This window comes from Eleutherodactylus coqui, chromosome 1, assembly GCF_035609145.1.
Source record: "Eleutherodactylus coqui strain aEleCoq1 chromosome 1, aEleCoq1.hap1, whole genome shotgun sequence".
NCBI classification, from domain to species: domain Eukaryota; kingdom Metazoa; phylum Chordata; class Amphibia; order Anura; family Eleutherodactylidae; genus Eleutherodactylus; species Eleutherodactylus coqui.
Window position 1 is genome coordinate 323,478,396 of NC_089837.1, and position 19,133 is coordinate 323,497,528.

The 19,133-nt window shown below is 43.4% G+C and overlaps 1 protein-coding gene across 2 annotated transcripts in view; it reads right to left on the reverse strand.

Annotated features, from left to right (window-relative positions):
• Positions 1–12,949: 12,949 nt before the first annotated feature.
• IL22RA1 (interleukin 22 receptor subunit alpha 1) overlaps positions 12,950–19,133 on the reverse strand; it is a 30,315-nt gene continuing 24,131 nt past the window's right edge. For both annotated transcript variants that reach the window (XM_066575076.1, XM_066575077.1), the window contains 2 exons: positions 17,838–17,959; positions 12,950–13,771 (listed from right to left, as the gene is read on the reverse strand). In XM_066575076.1, the coding sequence (XP_066431173.1) occupies positions 13,007–13,771; positions 17,838–17,959 (887 nt within the window). In that variant the 3' untranslated portion in view covers positions 12,950–13,006. The remainder of the gene's footprint in view (positions 13,772–17,837; positions 17,960–19,133) is intronic.

Below are 19,133 nucleotides of genomic sequence, written 5' to 3' on the forward strand. Positions count from 1 at the left end.
CAGTATTCTTCCTTTCCGTCTCTGGCATTTTTACAGAACTCTGAGAACAGCAGATTGGGGAAGGAGTCTTTCTATGTGATCTGCCATGCTGTGATAGGATGTAGCATGAGACATTTCTGATGGTGAGCCGTGAGAGTGAAACATTTACTTTATAGGTGAACTGACATTATTGACATTTTGGGATCACAGATAAGTATATATACATTGTGGGGGCACAGAGGTGCACATATACTTTGTAGGGGGCACAAAGGGACATAATTTACTTTGTGGGGACAAAGAAGGGCATAATTTACTTGCTAGCACAAAAGGATACATTTACTTTGTGGGGGCATAAAGGGCACATTAACTCTGTAGGGGCACATTTGTTTGCCGGGGGCACAGAGGGGGTATTACTTTTATGGGCACAAAGTAAACTTTATTACTTTCCAGGATGGTACAAAGGGATTTTATTTCTATGCAGGCTTAAAGGGGTTGTCCCGCGGCAGCAAGTGGGTCTATACACTTCTGTATGGCCATATTAATGCACTTTGTAATATACATTGTGCATTAATTATGAGCCATACAGAAGTTATAAAAAGTTTTATACTTACCTGCTCCGTTGCTAGCGTCCTCGTCTCCATGGTGCCGACTAATTTTCGCCCTCCGATGGCCAAATTAGCCGCGCTTGCGCAGTCCGGGTCTTCTGCAGTCTTCTATGGAGCCGCTCGTGCAGAATGCAGGCTCCGTGTAGCTCCGCCCCGTCACGTGCCGATTCCAGCCAATCAGGAGGCTGGAATCGGCAATGGACCGCACAGAAGAGCTGCGGTCCACGGAGACAGAGGATCCCGGCGGCCATCTTCAGCGGTAAGTATTGAAGTCACCGGAGCGCGGGGATTAAGGTAAGCGCTCCGGTAAGCTTTTTTTACCTCCCTGCATCGGGGTTGTCTCGCGCCGACCGGGGGGGGGGGTTGAAAAAAAAAAAAACCCGTTTCGGCGCGGGACAACCCCTTTAAAGTGGTATTATTACTGTGTGGGAGTACAAAGGCCACTATTGTTGTGAGGAGCAGTATTATTTCTTGTTGTAGGCATTTTTGGTGAGTTGTTACTGTGTGGATTGGAATGATTGTCTCCTTTGTGTGGCACAAAAGGGGGCACTAGTATTGATTGGGACACAAAAGGGGTTCTAAGAGGGCAATGGCAGTCATGGCAGAATCAGAAGAATGTGAAAGAAGTATTCATGATGGTCTGGGCATCGAGAGGAAAAAAAAGTTAAAGAAGACAATCACAGAACACTTCAGATGTGATCAGAGGAGGTACTTGCACTGCAATTAATATCACTGTGTGGAGCTGATATCTAAGGTATCTGACTATTATGTGGTGAATGGAAATAATCTACACAGACTGATAATTGGAGTTTATATCCACTATATAGACCCCGGGGCCTATGGAAAATTACTCATTTCAAACACAGAACAGACGCCTGTTAACCCCTTAGTGACCGGGCTTTTTTGCTTTTTTCCATTTTTGTTTTTTCCTACTCCCTTTTAAAAAATCGTAGCTCCTTTATTTATCCATTGAAGTCGCTGTATGAGGGCTTGTTTTTTGCGGGACAAGTTGTATTTTTCAATGGCACTATTTATTGTACCATATAATGTACTGAAAAACTTTTTAAAAATTCTTAGCGGAGAGAAATGGAAAAAAAAACGACATTCCACCATCTTTCGGTGCGTCCTGTTTCCACGACGCACAAACTGCAACAAAAACGACCTGATATTTTTATTCTATGGGTCAGTACGATTATTACGATACCAAACTTGTATAGTATTGTTTTTGCTGTAGTATTTGTATTTTCTTTTAAGATATTACATTTTTTTCAATTATTTTCTGCGGTCATTTTGTGCGCGCGATAACTTTTTTATTTTTTTGACGATGTAGTTGAGCAAGGGCTCATTTTTTGTGGGATGTCCTGTAGTTTCCGATAGTATCAATTTGGAATACATACGACTTTTTGATCGCTTTTTATTGCGTTTTTTCTGGGAGCCGGGGTAACTAAAAAAATGCATTTCTAGCGTTCTTTATTTTTTTTTCTCGGACGACGTTCACCGTGCAGAAAAAAATAATGCACTACTTTGATAGATCGGACTTTTACGGACGCGGCGATATCAAATACATATTTTTATTTTATGATTTAGATTTTTTAATAATAGATATGGCAAAAAGGGGGGATTTAAACTTTTATAACTTTTTTTTTTTTACAATTTAAAAAACTTTATTGATCTTTTTTTTAACTTTACTTTGAAGTCCCCCTGGGGGACTTTAACATGCGATGCTTTGATCGCTCCTGCAGTATGACGTAATGCTATAGCATTACGTCATACTGCTTTTTTACAGGCAGTCTTTCAAGCCACCCTGTGTGGATGGCTTGATAGGCAGTCTGCTAAGGCAGCCCTGGGGCCATTCATTAGGCCCCGGCTGCCATGACACCTGCACGGATCCCCCGATCTCACCGCAGGGGGGGGGCCGTGCGGGACCCCCAAACAGCGTTCGGGGAATTTAAATGCCGCTGTCAGAATTGACAGCGGCATTTAAAGGGTTAATAGCCGCGATCGGCCAAGCGCGGCTATTGCCTGCCGGTGTCAGCTGTAATAAACAGCTGACGCCCGCGCTGTATGGAGGGAGATAGCGGCGCTACCTCCCTCCATACACGTCCTGCAGCTGCAGGACGTAAAAACACTATGGCCCGGTCGTTAAGGGGTTAATTGGATAAAACATGACTTTTATTAATATGTATACAAAATAAATCGTATGTTCTATTATGCTGAGACCTAAGCAGCGTAACCACCTTGACAAGGGCGAATGCACTCTGCAACCTCTCCTTGAAAAGCCTTTAAAGGGATTTTCCAAGCTATCAGATTCATATAGTTTTGGGTCATCCTGCGGAAAACTATGTAGAAGTCTTATGCTTTTTGCAATGCCTGTCATAGATTATTAACAGTGAAGCAGTTGTTCTGAATTAATATTAATATTTAATTTGCTTAAGCAATATACAGGATACAAAGGGCATAGGCTTATGACATTAAATTGTGCAACACAGAGAGAAGGTTGGCCAAATGAGTCTCAGACAAAAGTATGCATGCATTTTAAATAGAGATGAGCGAGCACCCAAATGCTCGAGTCCGTGTTATTCGAGTCGAGCTTTTCCTAAAATTCGAGAGCTCTACTCGAGTAACGAACCCCATTGACTGCAATGGAAGACTCGAGCATTTTTGTATGTGGGACGCTGGGTCCCCAGCTTTTTTTTTTTCTTTCTTGGTTCGTGTTTCTTTCTCTCTCTCTCTCTCTCTCTCGCTGCAGGGGGAGGAGCCAAAAGCTGGAGCGGGATCGAACACGATTTAATGCTCGTTCGAGCAACGAGCACCATCGAGTACGCTAATACTCGAACGAGCATCAAGCTTGGCAGAGTACGTTCGCTCAACTCTAATTTTAAACCTTTTGGATCTTAGCCTATGCCCTTGCATAATTACATAGTGTAGTTAGAACTTAACCAATAATTTAACATATTCATATGAATTTTCCACTCTCTACTTAAAGTTTAGTGTCTACTTTACCATTATAACTATAACTGTGAGGCTGAGATCATTCATTATTATTGGGATACCAATCAAAGGGATTCCTCTGTGATTAGCTGGAATATGAGAGCAGATCCAGCAGTCGGTGACATTCAGCTGCTTAGCTGTTTGTTCATCTACAGGCCTGATGGAATTCTTCTTCTGCTTGTTCCCTATTACCTGTATATAAAGGCATGGGAGACGAAGGTACAAACATGGCAGCAAATGTATTTTAAAATACCAATTCACTAAACAACAGTACTTTCTCCCCGCTGATTTAACCCCTTGTTATCCAAGTTTTCGTTACCGACCTCACACATTTTTTTCGTACAGTAAGAAGCATGAATCCAATTAGGTTTCCTTTCTACCTTCACTGATGTTACACGGCACATGTTGAGTAACTCTCCTATCTGCCTGTCCATTTGTACCAGGTATAAATTGTTCCCTAAATTGGTATGCTGAAACCTGACAAATGGATTGTTCATCAGCCATTCTATCTAATTCCTCTTGAGTTATTGTAGGAGCAATTAAAGGTTCTTCCTGCATTCCACACAAAACTCTTCCTCCAGCAAGCGTAGATATGTTGACGCCCGAGCAGAGCATATGTATGGTATTAAAAAAATCTACAGCTCATACATATGCAAAAAACAAGCCCTCACAGAGCTTTATCCATAGAAAAATTTAAAACACTTATGGGACTTTGAATGCAAAGTAGAAAAAAATAATAATTAAAAAAACGGTTTTTATTGTGCAAATGTGGAAAAACCTAAAAAAAATTATAATAATTTTGGTATCATCGTAAACATACTGGCCTGCAGAAAAAATGTATCATGTTATTTAGGCTGGATTCAGACGAACGTATATCGGCTGGGTTTTCACGCCGGCCGATATACGTCGTCTCTCTCTGCGGGGGGGGGGGGAGGCTAGAAGAGCCAGGAGCAGTGCTCTGAGCTCCCGCCCCCTCGCTGCCTCCTCTCCATCCCTCTGCACTATTTGCAATGAGGAGAGGCGGGACGGGGCGGGGCTAATTCTCGGAACTTAGCCCTGCCCCCGTTCTGCCTCCTTTCATTGCAAATAGTGCAGAGGGGCGGAGAGGTGGTGTAGAGGAGGCAGAGAGGGGGCGGGAGCTCAGTTCCTGCTCCTGGCTCTTCCATCCTCCCCCCCCCCCTACAGATGAGGACATCGTATATCGTCTCGGCGTGAAAACCGAGCCGATATACGGTTGTCTGAATCCACCCTTATGCTGTATGATTAATGCTGTTAAAAAAGAAACAATGGCAGAATTGATGTTTTCTCTCTCTGCTCTCAAAAAAAACTAATAAAAGTTGTACAATACATTATATGCACCCAAAAATGGTACCAATAAAAACTACAGTTTGCCACGCAAAGAAAAATCCATCATATGGCCATGTCAACAGAAAATAAAAGCCATAGTTATGGCTTTTGAAACATGGAGATGAAAATCCCCAAAAAATCGTTACGTCCTTTGGGCTACAATAGGGCATGTCCTTAAGGGGTTAAACCAGTTTGGTAACTTACCAAACCCCTGTATAACGTAACTGCTTCACATAGTATAATTCTTTTAACCATTCTCACTCAGCTTTTCCGCTATGGAGTGTGGCTGTTAAGGAACATCGCGTTGTGGAGGTGGGATTTATGAATCAGACATAGTGCGGTATTTATTATGCTGCGGCTCAGCCAATCCACAAATCCCCCCTTGACAACGCGATGGCTGTGATTGCTTCATCTAGTGCTGCATTGATTGGCTGAGCAGCACCCGAAGAACCAATCACAGCCATTTCTTCATGGAGGCAGGATTTATGAATCCCGTAGTGAGTTAGTGATCTTGTATGGGTGGCTGAGGAGTGTGGGAACCACACCATATCTGGGGAGAGCAGCGGGAGGGACCTGCACCATACCTGCTAGGTAATGTATATCTATTTTTTTTGTAATGTAATGCAGCTAGGGCTTATTTTCAGGTTTTAATTTCAAGCCTTCCTGAAAAATCATGCCAGGGCTTATTTTTGGGAGTAGGTCTTATTTTCAGGGGAGTGAAGTTCAATGCTGAAAAATGTAAGGTTATGCACATGGGTAGGAGAAACGGATGTCACCAATATACACTAAATGGGGTTCTGCTAGGGAAAAGTGATATGGAAAAAGACCTGGGGGTACTAGTGGATTATAGACTAAACTAGAGTAACCAATGCCAGTCAGCTGCTGCGAAAGCTAATAAAGTCTTGGGGTGTATTATAAGAGGTATAGGGGCGAGGGACGAGAATATTATTCTTCCACTATATAAGGCACTTGTCAAGCCTCACATGGAATACTGCGCACAGTTCTGGTCACTGGTGCTCAGGAAAGATGTTACAGTACTGGAGGGGGTTCAAAGAAGAGCTTTTTTTTTTGAACGGAATGAAGGGACTGGAATACCCAGAGAGGCTATCCTAATTGGGATTATTTACTCTAGAAAAAAGACAGCTAAGGGGTGATCAAATAACTATGTATAAATACATGAGGGGATGATACAAGGATCTCTCCCATGATCTGTTTATACCCAGGACTGCGACGGTAACGAGAGGGCATCCGCTACGTTTAGAGGAAAGCAGGTTTCATCGCCAACACAGAAAGGGGTTCTTTACTGTAAGAGCAGTTAGACTGTGGAACTCTCTGCCTGAGGAAGTGGTGATGGCAAAATCCTTAGAGGAGTTTAAAAGGGGACTTGATGTCTTTCTAGAGCGGAAAGATATTACAGGATATAAATCTTAAAGGGGTTGTCCCGAGGCAGCAAGTGGGTCTATACACTTCTGTATGGCCATAATAATGCACTTTGTAATATACATTGTGCATTAATTATGAGCCATACAGAAGTTATAAAAAGTTTTATACTTACCTGTTCCGTTGCTGGCGTCCTCGTTCCCATGGAGCCGACTAATTTTTGGCCTCCGATGGCCAAATTAGCCGCGCTTGCGCAGTCCGGGTCTTCAGCAGTCTTCTATGGAGCCGCTCGTGCCAGAGAGCGGCTCCGTGTAGCTCCGCCCCGTCACGTGCCGATTCCAGCCAATCAGGAGGCTGGAATCGGCAGTGGACCGCACAGAAGAGCTGCGGTCCACGGAAGCAGAGGATCCCGGCGGCCATCTTCAGCGGTAAGTATTGAAGTCACCGGACCGCCGGGATTCAGGTAAGCGCTGTGCGGGTGGTTTTTTTAACCCCTGCATCGGGGTTGTCTCGCGCCGAACGGGGGGGGGGTTTAAAAAAAAAAAAACCCGTTTCGGCGCGGGACATCTCCTTTAAGTTAATTGTTAATCCGGGTATACAGGCAGGTAGGAACTATTAGGGGTTGATCCAGGGAACAGTCTGATTAGAAAGTCAGGAAGGAATTTTTCCCCCAAAAGGGCTAATTGGCTTCTGCTCTTGGGGTTTTTTGCCTTCCTCTGGATCAACAACATAGGAGGATAAAAGCTGGACTAGATGGGCATTGTCTTCATTCGGCCTTACGAACTATGTTACTATGTTACTTATTACAACATTTGTCAGCTTAATCTATGGACAAGTCTCATATATTAAACTCTTTGTACGTGGCTATAAGAAAAGCCTTATGGATAGGTGTATGGAGATCAATACAGATATTGTCCTTACAGTGCCAAAATCTTGGGAAACAAATTTTGAACAGTATATTAAACTGACATAGAGCCATGTTATATTTGTGGTTGGTTATGCTTTCCGTAGTTTCAGTGGGCAAATACTGAAAATATTTGGGATATTAATCATTTCATACAAAATTATTTGAGATCCTCATTAGTATTGGTATATTTGTGAACTAAGGTAGAAATAATTTCCCACGGAGTGCTGAGTTAGCCGACTATAGAAACTGCTGGTAAAAAGTTCGATCTGGAACCGTGTTATGGCCTCTGTTATAGTCAGTAGCAGTGAAGGGTATGTTCACACGTAGCATGAAGGCTATGGATTTTCTGCTACAGCTCTAAGGCGGTAGTGTTGACAGTGCTTCCCCTTATACATGAGCAGATTGCAGCCCCTGTCAGATGCCGCTGAAAGATGAGCTGAGCTCCACTCGTTCCCGGTCCAAGATGTGGCTCGGAGAAGGGATGGTGAGACATGCAGCTAGGAACACTGGTAGTGCTCATGTCAGGCGCCCCAGAGAACAAGTGAGAAACACTGCTCCCCTGGCAGGTACCAGGGGATGACAGCAGCAGCGGCAAGTGCTAAGCAGAGGCATTGGTAAATGCCATTGGTGAGAGTGCTGTGAGGTGCAATGCGAAGGGGTTCTGCCCCCTTGATGACATGGCAGTGATATGTCTAGTCATTGATTTATATCACTTGCACTGCCTAGAACACAGGTGTCAAACACAAGGCCCGCCACCTCATTTTCTGTGGCCCGCCGGCTGTGCCGTAAGTTCCCTCACCTCCGGACTGCTGTCAGTAGGCGATCTTCTCTCGGCTTGTACTGTCTAGTGCAGACAGTAATAGAGGAGTGCCGATAGCAGACTGACAAGGGCCGCGGAGGAGGGAAGAAGAGTGCAGAGAACATGATCTCTGCAGCGAGGAGAGCGGCGCTGAGGTGGAGCAGCTGCAGGGTGAGAGCCTGGTCAGCGCTGACCTCCTCACACTAGCTCTTCCTCTGTTCATGGCTGCAGGCCTGGCAGACATCAGGGGCCCAAGTATGCAGGAGGGCCCCAAGAAGGACTGAGAGTAGCCGGTATACCTGCCAGTGGAACTACAGTGGATGCAGGTAAGTATAAAAATGCAGAAGTGTCCTTGTGTGCGTATGTGTGTGTATATGTGTGTGTGTATATAATGTGTGTGTGTACCTGTGTGTATGTATGTGTGTATATATGTGTGTGTTTGTACGTATATATGTATAATAGTGTGCGTGTATGTGTAGAATGGTGTGCGTCTGTGCATGTATGTGCAGAATGGTGTGCGTGTATGTGCAGAATAGTGTGTGTGTATGTGCATGTATGTGCAGAATGGTGTGCGTCTGTGTGTGTATGTGTAGAATATTGTGCATCTGTGCATGGATGTGCAGAATGGTGTGCATGGATGTGCAGACTGGTGTGCGTCTGTGCGTGTATGTGCAGACTGGTGTGTGTCTGTGCGTGTATGTGTAGAATTGTGTGCGTCTGTGCGTGTATGTGTAGAATGGTGTGTGTCTGTGCATGTATGTGCAGAATGATGTGTGTGTATGTGCAGAATGGTGTGCGTCTGTGCTTTTATGTGCAGACTGGTGTGCGTCTGTGCTTTTATGTGCAGACTGGTGTGCGTCTGTGCGTGTATGTGCAGACTGGTGTGCGTCTGTGCGTGTATGTGCAGACTGGTGTGCGTCTGTGCGTGTATGTGCAGACTGGTGTGCGTCTGTGCGTGTATGTGCAGACTGGTGTGCGTCTGTGCGTGTATGTGCAGACTGGTGTGCGTCTGTGCGTGTATGTGCAGACTGGTGTGCGTCTGTGCGTGTATGTGCAGACTGGTGTGCGTCTGTATGTGTATGTGCAGAATGGTGTGCGTCTGTGCGTGTATGTGCAGAATGGTGTGCGTCTGTGCGTGTATGTGTAGAATGTGCGAATGTGTATACATATATATGTATAATAATAGTGTGCGCCTGTGTGTGTGTGTATATATATATATGTATAATAGTATGCACCACTGGCCACTCTGGGGGACCTTCTTACCAATCGGGCCACTGTGGGGTTCACTTTTACTGTCTTACAATTAGAATTGGCCCTTTAAAGGCAACCATAAGGCTGATGTGGCCCTCGGTGAAAATGAGTTTGACACCCCTGGCCTAGAAGATCTGACCTGTGATAGTGAAAGATTTATGGGGCTAAGCCTTGCCCACATCCCTGGCATGCGCCATGAAAGTTCTGGACACCTCAGGCGCCCTGTATATAAGAAATTGTAACTGCATCAAAGAGAGGGGGAAACACAGCTGCAAGGACTTTGGAAGTTGTGGAGGCCATTTCCTCATGCTGGAGAGCAGCCCAGAGAGCTGCTAAGAAGTAGGTGAAGCTGCCAGACCGAAAAGGCCCTAATGACCAGGGGTGAAAGTGAGCCCTGATGACATGGGGCAGAAAAGTGATGCCAAACAGATGATGGGTCAGACTCTTGGGGTGAAGGGTGTCACAGTGCATGGGAAGAGAGGGAGTCTCTCCTGAGACCCTGTAGACCTGCACAGGATACTGTGAGAGGTCTGTGTGTCAGAATCAGCGATGACCAAGAAAGAAGCAAAAATGGATGGTTAAAGAAGTTTTGAGAAAGCGTGAGTGGACTAAGACCCTCAGGATGGCATAATGTAAAATTCTTGGCTAGGATGGGGGTATGAAGACTCACGGGCACTGCGGTTATGTTATCATAGTGATGTGTATGATACCATAGATTAAGTATGCTCATACTGTAAAATGTGATGCAGATAACATATATATGATGTCATGTAAAGTGTTTATGCTAATGTGTAATGTATATGATGTATAAGTTACTGGAGTAATGGGGCAGAGGTCATTACACAATAAAGTTGGTGGTGACACAGGGATTGAACCATCTTTATTGTGTAACAGCCTCTGTATATGAAGTACCGTCTATGATGTGTGTAAGGACGCTAACCCAATTTGAGATTGGAGCCTATGGCCAAAGATGATGTATGTAGTGGTTATGTCACAGACAAGAGAAGTTGTAAAAGATGCTGATAGTTCGGTGAGAAGTCATGTGCCTCGCTGCTGCCAAGAGAGAGACATACTGGAGATGTATATGTCAGCAAGAGACGCTGAGTAAAGAAAACGTATATTTTATGTTGCAGAAGACATTTAGAGTACTGTCAAAGGAATAAACTATGTTAAGGAAGTTTACATCAAGTTCATATGCAACTTTTAAGTACATGAACTCTCCTGTAGAGTGAAACCATTACATAGTAACATAGTTTGTAGGGCCGAATGAAGACAATGTCCATCTAGTTCAGCCTGTTTATCCTCCTGTGTTGTTGATCCAGAGGAAGGCAAAAAAAAGGTTGATATTCAGTAAAATTATTTTTGAAAAAAAAAGTGCCGCCTTAACCTCCACCTGTCATCACTATATCATCATGCAACCTGTAACATGGGCACGTGCCACCCACCCATCACCCAGAATTAATGAATGAGATTTGAAGAAATGTCATCTATACACTGTGAAAAAGACTAGAGAAAACTGACCTGCGGAACGCTTTTAAATTCAACTTGTGTCAACTTGTCCTACAGATGTTCAACACAGATTTTACTCTTTGTTGTAGGTTCAGACAATACACAGAATGAAAATACTCTAGTGCGCCTTTGGCCTTGGTGATCACCAAACACAGGAAAGACTCAAACCAACAACATACTGTATTCAGATAGTTATTACCCTAAATAAATTGCTTTCTGTCACCATATTTTGACACCCATAATTTTATTTTTCTGTCAATAGGATTGTGTGAGGACTCAATTTTTGGGGGGATGACCTGTAGTTTTTATTAGTATCATTCTGGGGTAAAACTTTTTGATCGCTATTCATTCAATTTTTTCATGGAAATAGAGTGACTAAAAAAGCGCAATACTTGCATTGGATATTTCTTTCCTGAGAGCATTCACTGTATAGGATTACTAGTAATTATTAGAAAATTATAGTACTAGTGTTACTGGTGGTGCAATGAGCCACAAAGCTGTGCTACATGGTACATCCATTATGTTCCCCACACATCGCACACACAGCTCTACTACATGAATCCTGATTCACACACAGCTGTGGTGCATTCATGCTGATTTCCAGACATCACCAGGTCAGCAGAGACCTGGATACAGTGATCAGCCCCTGGTCATGTGATCCCTGACCCCACCCACACAGGTGATCACATGAGGGTGACATTATCACAAGTCCCGGTGGCTGCTGTCGGCTTATCCAGTATCCAGTACTTTCTACCAAACTGCACAATGGCTCCTACCTCAGCAGGGACATCACCACAGGTCTTTCAGTCCACTGGATCTCTTTTACCAAACTGTACAATAGCTTCTCCCACATTAGTGACATCATCGCAGGTCCTTCAGCCCACCAAATCTCTGTAGCGGCGATAGGTCAGTGTCTTCTGTCAGTGAGGCTTTGTGTTTTTTTATATATGTTGTAGGACCTGCGATGATGTCATCAGGGACGGAGAATGAGAAGCACCCACACACAAACATACATACTCACGGTGAAGTGGTCGTTAGTAGTTTGAATAATGTGTAATAATGTGATATTTTAATAAATTGGACCATTTATTGATTCAGTTATACCAATTTTTGCATTTTTAATATTTTTATTTTTTGATGCAACATCTGTGCAATTTTTTTTTTCGTTTTTACTTTTAATGGGGTTTTGTGTTTACCATATGACATCCCTTTCATAGGGATGTCTGTGTTAAAATAGGAAGCAAAGCTGTACTTACCCCTCTACTGCTGCGATCCAGTGCTCTGGTTCCTTTGTTATGAGAGCAACCATCACTGGAAGTCAGGATATAAGCACTGATGACAAGAGAATGAGCCGTGATGCTGCAGCCTTTGAGTGACTGTAGTGGTCACCTGACTTCCGATGATGGTCACTGTCACAACAAACTCTGGGACCCCAGCGGGACTGAAACGCTGGATCCTGGTGGCAGCAGAGGGGTAAGTACAGCTCTATTTATTATTTTATTACAGACAGCCCTACTAAAGGGATGTTGTAAGGTAACTGGACACTCCATTTAATCGAAATCAAATATAACATGCATTTTAAAAAAGAGAGAGAAAAAATAACACAACAAAGTTAATCCCTTCTCAACACCCATATAACTATACACGTCATAACTGGATATGCTCAGTGCAGTTAGAACATATATAGACATCCACACCATATGCTGTGTAAGCAGCTGGCTCAGGAATTAAGCCCAGCTCAAAAATGGCTGGTATCGGCGATCCTTGATAGAAAAAATGATGACAGATAACGCAGAACGTGGCTGTTAACCCTTTAAATGCTGCTGTTAATTCTTACAGCAGCATTTAAATGTCTTGATCAATCTGGATTTATTAGATGGCCTAAACAGCCACGCTTCTGGGTGCCATAGCAGCCTGGGGCCTTCTAAAGGTCACCAGGGCTGCCATGATTATTTGTCTAATAAGACATGCCTATGGCATGTTCTTAATAACAATCCTGTTAAAATACAGTAGTGTGCAGTACCATAGTATTGCATTATACTGTATTAACGGTCAAATGATCACAAGTTTAAGTCCCCTAGGGAGACTAAAAATAAGTAAAATTAAGAATTTTTCATTATTAAAAAATATTAAGGCACAAGCAGGAGGAATTAAAAATAAGGCAAAAAAACTCTTTAAGTGTTGGTTCTTTTTTGTGATTTACTTTCTGTACATGATGTTAACAAGTCTCTGAAACATTTACAGAATGCATTGGCTTTTGTATTGAACTATGCTATCCAAAGTGTCTTTTGTAACATTTTCTTCGGGACACTGTAAGATATAGGAGCTATCACCATGCTCCAATAAACTGCATTGCAGGTTGTGTTCCTCCATCTGGTTACTTGTAAAACCATCAATGTGTGAGTCTGATGCAGGGGTCTCGGTTTGTTTCATCGGTGTAGTGAAATCACTGTCATATTTTACTGTTACACTTGATATTAATCCCATTGAAGGGATGCTGTTGAAAACAGTATTTGATTCCGGACCAAGTGAGGAGGAGAATAAACTGAATTTAAAGGGAATATCAATAAAAGCAGTAGACACATCACTGACCCAATCTACAAAAGGTTGATTAGTTTTTATCTGGAAGTCTCCTTCAGAGGCATACAAATCTTTGCTGCTAGGATTTGGGATAGTGTTTTTAAAATATGTCATATTATGGTTTGCCCTGACAAACAACTTGCCATAATGTACTGAGTAGAGTGAACTGCTAATATTCTGAGGGTAACATGACCCCTTTGTGTCCACCGCAGAATCCTGACTCCATGTAATGCCATCATTTGATTGACTTGCGTAAAGCTGTGAGTTCCTAGTTATTGCTTGCCAGGTTTTTCTGGATGTCTTCTGATGGTTTTGGTCATAGTTTTGCATAGATGTAGCTGGATAACATTCTGCAGTACAGGAACTGATCAACTGATCTTTCGGCAAGGTCATTAGAGGCAAGGTTGGAGATTTCTTGAAAACCTGCATTATGAGCACATTAATGACATTTTAATCCCGGAACTTTAAATTAATTGCTAAAGGATCAGCAGTATTTGTGGAGACTAGGTGTGAGCAAACTACACATTTAACCCATTAAGGACCAAGCACAGTAAATTTACGGCACTTGGTCCTGGGTCCAGCCCATAGTAAAAATACAGCACAGGATTAAAGCTTCTGCTTCTGCAATCAATCAGAGGGACTGCAATCAATCAGGACCGGTTGTCAGCTGTTAGTCACAGCTGATAACCCAGAGCAGGAGGAAGAAATGTTTTTTAACCCTTCTGCCTTCTCTTTTTCCTAGTACACAGTGCTCAATAAGTGCTATGTACTAAAGAGTGAAAGTGGAAGTGTTTCTTCCACTACCCGAGTACAGTCACGTAAAGAGGTTTTTATCACGTGAAAATGAGTTTGACACCCCTGCGCTAGTCAGTCTAGCAAGGCTATTTAGTAGTAAGGCCAGTCTCACACGACTGGATTTGAATTGCGGAATCCACGATCGTCAGCTGCACGGATGATCCGCGGTATACTGCAAACGTTACAAAGATAGAACATTTGTATATCCGCCCAGATGAGCAGATAGCAATTGCTATTTCCACGAGCGGAAATAAAATTGCAGCATGTTCTGTTTTCATGCAGATTCCGCATGAACGGCTTCCATTGAAGTCAATAAAAGCTGCCCGATTTGTGGCCCATCTACATTGAACATTGCAGATAGGCCACAGGTACCCGCATCATCGCTTAGCGATGGCACGGGAAATACAAATAATTAAAAAAAAAAAACTCTATTGCACATGACCGACGGTGAGTGTCTGCGGTCTCCACAGTTAAGATAATTTAGATATGCGGGTTGCCGGCCGTGGTCAAGGTTGGATTCCGCTGCAGGCTCCCGCATGCGAAATCTGACCTGTCCATGTGAGACCGGCCTAAATGCACTACAATGCTACAACTCCTCTACCCTTAACCATGTGCCTGGAGAGTATAAAGATGAGGACAATAGTGAATCCTAGGGAGGATGGGGCAAACAATCAGATTGCAATAGATAGAAGGAAAACATAACATCAATAAAACCACAGATCAGTAATAGACATAAAATGACATAATGTCATCTTAACCTCTCCCCCTCTTATAATAAGTGAGGTAGCCTCTGGCCATCTAATTTGCAGTCCACAGGTAATGTTTCTTCCTTGTTTAGGCACGAGACTGCAAGATTATTCACTACAAAGTCACTAACACAAAAATGTCCTGTTGACTGTTTTAGGTATTTCAAAATTTATTTTTAACTGTGTTTGAGTGCAACTTTTTTTTTCCAAAATGGAATATTTCTTTCCAAAGAAATATTAAAAGATTAAAATAAAAAGTAAAAGAGAGAGATAATTTAAATCTTGAAACCTGCTTGTAATTGCAGGTTGGGGTCTAACTGAAATCTGCTGCTTCAGATCCAACCTCTGTGTATTTATCGGTCAGGGTCCCAAGGGACGGACCCCAGCCGATCAACTATTGATGACCTATTCTGTGAATAGGTCATCAGTAGTATTCTCGTTGGAAAACCCTGTTAATCCTTCTTGACCTGATTTTGCCACAACAGGTCTGGAACCGGACAGTGTTTAGCCACTTTAAAGTGTCCCCTTGGAAGGCGCATCCAATGGGATTAATGTAGATAACTTATATATTGGCACACCGATGCAATGCTCATAACATTTATTAAAAGCTCTGCTCACAGGATAAATAGAATCCCTAATTCTAGAATACATTAGCAAAATAAGGTTGTTTCCGACCATAACAGCGTTTAAGTAAATAGAGGCCATGATAGCAACTCGAGGATAACAATCATTTTTGGAACATAATGTATCTATCAGTAAGCTACCGGCATTATCAAGACAAAGTCAGTGCAGAGAGATACCTAAGAGATTACTGCCGCTATGAACACAAGCATGCAGATTGTTCCGTGCTGCTTCAGGAATCCAGCTGGTGTCCTGTAGGGATCAGCGTACCATTACTATCACTGCTGACTGCTCCAGCAGCCCAACAATACTGCTCCCCTTCCAGTATCTGGCTCAGTATTTGTACTGCGCGTAGGCGACGGCCCTCCTTGCGGGATGCGTACGGAGGATCCGGAGTGGTAAGTATGAGGGTTTTGGGGGGGTGCCGTGGTGGACTCCGCTGCGATATTCTGCTGGCGGAGTCCATCACGGCCTTGGGCATGAGCCCTTAGGCTGGGTTCCCACAGGTCGGTATCCTGCCAGAAATCTCGCAGTTTGGTCACAGCGAAAAAACGCGAGGTTTACGCCGGGAAAGCGCTGCCTCAAAACCTGCAGCACTCAGCCACGGGTTTTGGAGTGGCTTGGCTGCATGCTTTTCCATTGCAACTGACGCTCCCAATTAGGAGAGCGCGGCCGCAACGGAGAAAAAAATTGACATGTTGTGGCCGGGGAATCCGATCTTTATGCTGACAGTGCGGGGGGGGGGGGGGGGTGGTCTCACTCTTGCCACTATTGTGGCTTAATAGTGAGACCTCGGAGCACGAAATGCAGCCCTGCATGTTGCTCCTCGCCTGTCCTATCCATTTCTGTGATTTTTACATGTCTTTGGTGATTTGCTAAGATTTTCACAAATGAAAACCTTAGCGGAGCACCAGTCATATACAATAATGCTCGAGTTGCCCATTGACTTCAATGGGGTTCGTTACTCGAAACGAACTCTCAAGCATCACTAAAGTTCGACTCGAGTAACGAGCACTCGAGCATTTTGGTGCTCGCTCATCTCTAGTAACAAACAAACAGACAGAGTTATTTTTGCATTTATAATATTATTATGGATTATGGCCCTATAACCATGCGGAGTTCAGCCGCGTCTGGCCGGCAGTTCTCCTGAACTGCTCTGAGTAGTATTCACAGACGGGGATTTAAAATCCACGCCTGCTGAATGAGCTTCCTCTGATTGGTCACAGCCTCACCAATCATAGGCAGCTCTCACTCACACCCATTCATGAATTCATGAATGGGTGAGTGCTGCCTCTGATTGGCTCAGCGGCTGAGTCAATCAGAGGCAGCACTCACTCACCCATTCATGAATTCTTGAATGGGTGTGAGTGAGAGCTGCCTCTGATTGGTGAGGCTGTGACCAATCAGAGGCAGCTCATTCAGCAGGCGGGGATTTTAAATCCTCGGCTGCTGAATACTACTCAGAGCAGTTCAGGAGAACTGCCGGCCAGACGCGGCTGAACTCCGGCTGCAGTGGAAAGGTAAGTATACATTTTTTTTTATTTTTACACATTTTAGGATGATTTTCAGGTAAGGGCTTATATTTTTAAGCCCTTCCCGAAAATTCATCCTGAGATCGCCGGCAGCCCATTGCTTTCAATGGAGCCGGCTCCATTGAATTCAATGGTCAGTGCTCGTTTAATCGAGACGAGTACCGCGTGGTGCTCGTCTCGAATAACGAGCATCTCGAGCACCCTAATACTCGAACGAGCATCAAGCTCGGACGAGTATGCTCGCTCATCTCTATTTGTTACCTTCTCACGGTCAAACCGCTGAAGCGATTTTGATGAAATTTGGCAGGGAGATGGCTTGCATCCAGAGGATGGACATAGGTGATGCTTTAGCCCCAAAATGTATAGAGTTCTCTAGGGAGCGTGACAAGACAGATTTATTTGGTGATGCGCAGGCGCACCTCCACTCTGCTCCTAGCACCATGCTCTGTGGCGAGATGGAGGGGTTAGGGGTACACATCATAAGCTATGCCTACACAAACGGGTAGATAAGTGAGGGCAGACATCGTTGTCACACGTATGTGATTATAAAGCTAGCAGGGATACCCGCTGTTTTCCTGGATTAAAACATACTTGTATTCTTCATTAAAAATTATTCAGGAGCATTTTTCTTGTAACTCTGTATTTTGGCATTTTTCGTTTTTTTTTGTTTTTGAACTCCTGCTTTCCTATTGAATCCACTGCCGTCCGCAAATCAAACCAACCCATGGTCATTGGGCCTAATATACAGTAAATAAATAATAAAAACATAATTATATTTCCATGGTGTATACTCACTAGGGAATTTGGAGTTTTCTCTTGTTGTTTTATGTATTTACAGCTTAAAAAAAGTAACCCAGCAACCAAGGTGATGATAAAAACAGCAGTCAGACTGGCAATCAGTGTAGCTAATGAATAATCTGCAAATAGAAAACAAGCATGCACATAAAAATAATGCAATAGCAACTGCAGTAATTCTCTTTACACCTTTGCACCATTTCTATAGTTAATTAACAACTGTAATTGTAAGCAGCCTCATCTGAACCCTTACTTACTTTTTCGAGAGAAATGTTTAAAGGGATCTTGAATGAAAAATGGGCAGACTGTCAAAATAGAAATAGCTAAGTTTTAAAATGTTGGCTAGGCAGTTTTCTCCAGCTTCTCCCCACCGGACTCTGCTTCCTTGACAGGTCTTAGCATCCTTAACATTATTATATCTTGCTGCTTTGCATGGCTCCTGATGACTAATCTTAACATCTGATTAGAGAAACACATAGAGCCAGATACTAATAGACACCATGGGACATCTTCAGCCTACCAAACCCATTTGAGTCTGGCTGTTGGGGCAACAGGCTCTGTCCTGATTATATATAGGAATAGGGATATAGTCATACCCCACTGGGCTAGAATTGCCTGGGTGCTTCCTTTAGATCCTGCTTTCCGCTAGTGTTTATTATCTTTTTTTTTTGAGGTCCTCATTTTTGCTGGGAAGGACTTGTATTGCACGTTGGCCAATTTATAGGGCTATGCAATAATTTTTAGGGATACATCCTTCTGCTTGGACAGTTACTATCAGGCATGGTGTCAATGAGGTGGGTTGTGGGCTCATATTTTCCCTCCTCCACATTTCATCATAACCATGATAAGTGAGTGTTCATGCAATCCCTTCTATATGATAGGAACAGTAGTGTTTTCAGGTTGAAAGTATCTTTATCTAATCCTTGCGGCCTGGAGGGCATGGGACAGACTCTGCCGAAACAGTCAGGCGGCCCTGTGTGTGTCCCCATACCTATTCTTCACAACCCCAATTTCCAGGACAAAAATCCCCACGAGATCTTTTCGGTTTGGCACAGGCAGGGGGTCGGCTCCATAGACAAACTATTACACAAAAAAGAGAACTGCATCCTGTCATTTGAGGAGATGAGACAAAAATACCCTGACCTACCAATCCCACTATTCTCATATTTGCAAGCAAGACACTATATCCAACAACTCCTGCCACATTTTGGAGAATTTGGATGCAGACAGGTGGTGCATGGATCTCTAGATCGGAAGGCACGAAGGGTATGATCTCTAAAATATATAGAGCAGTAC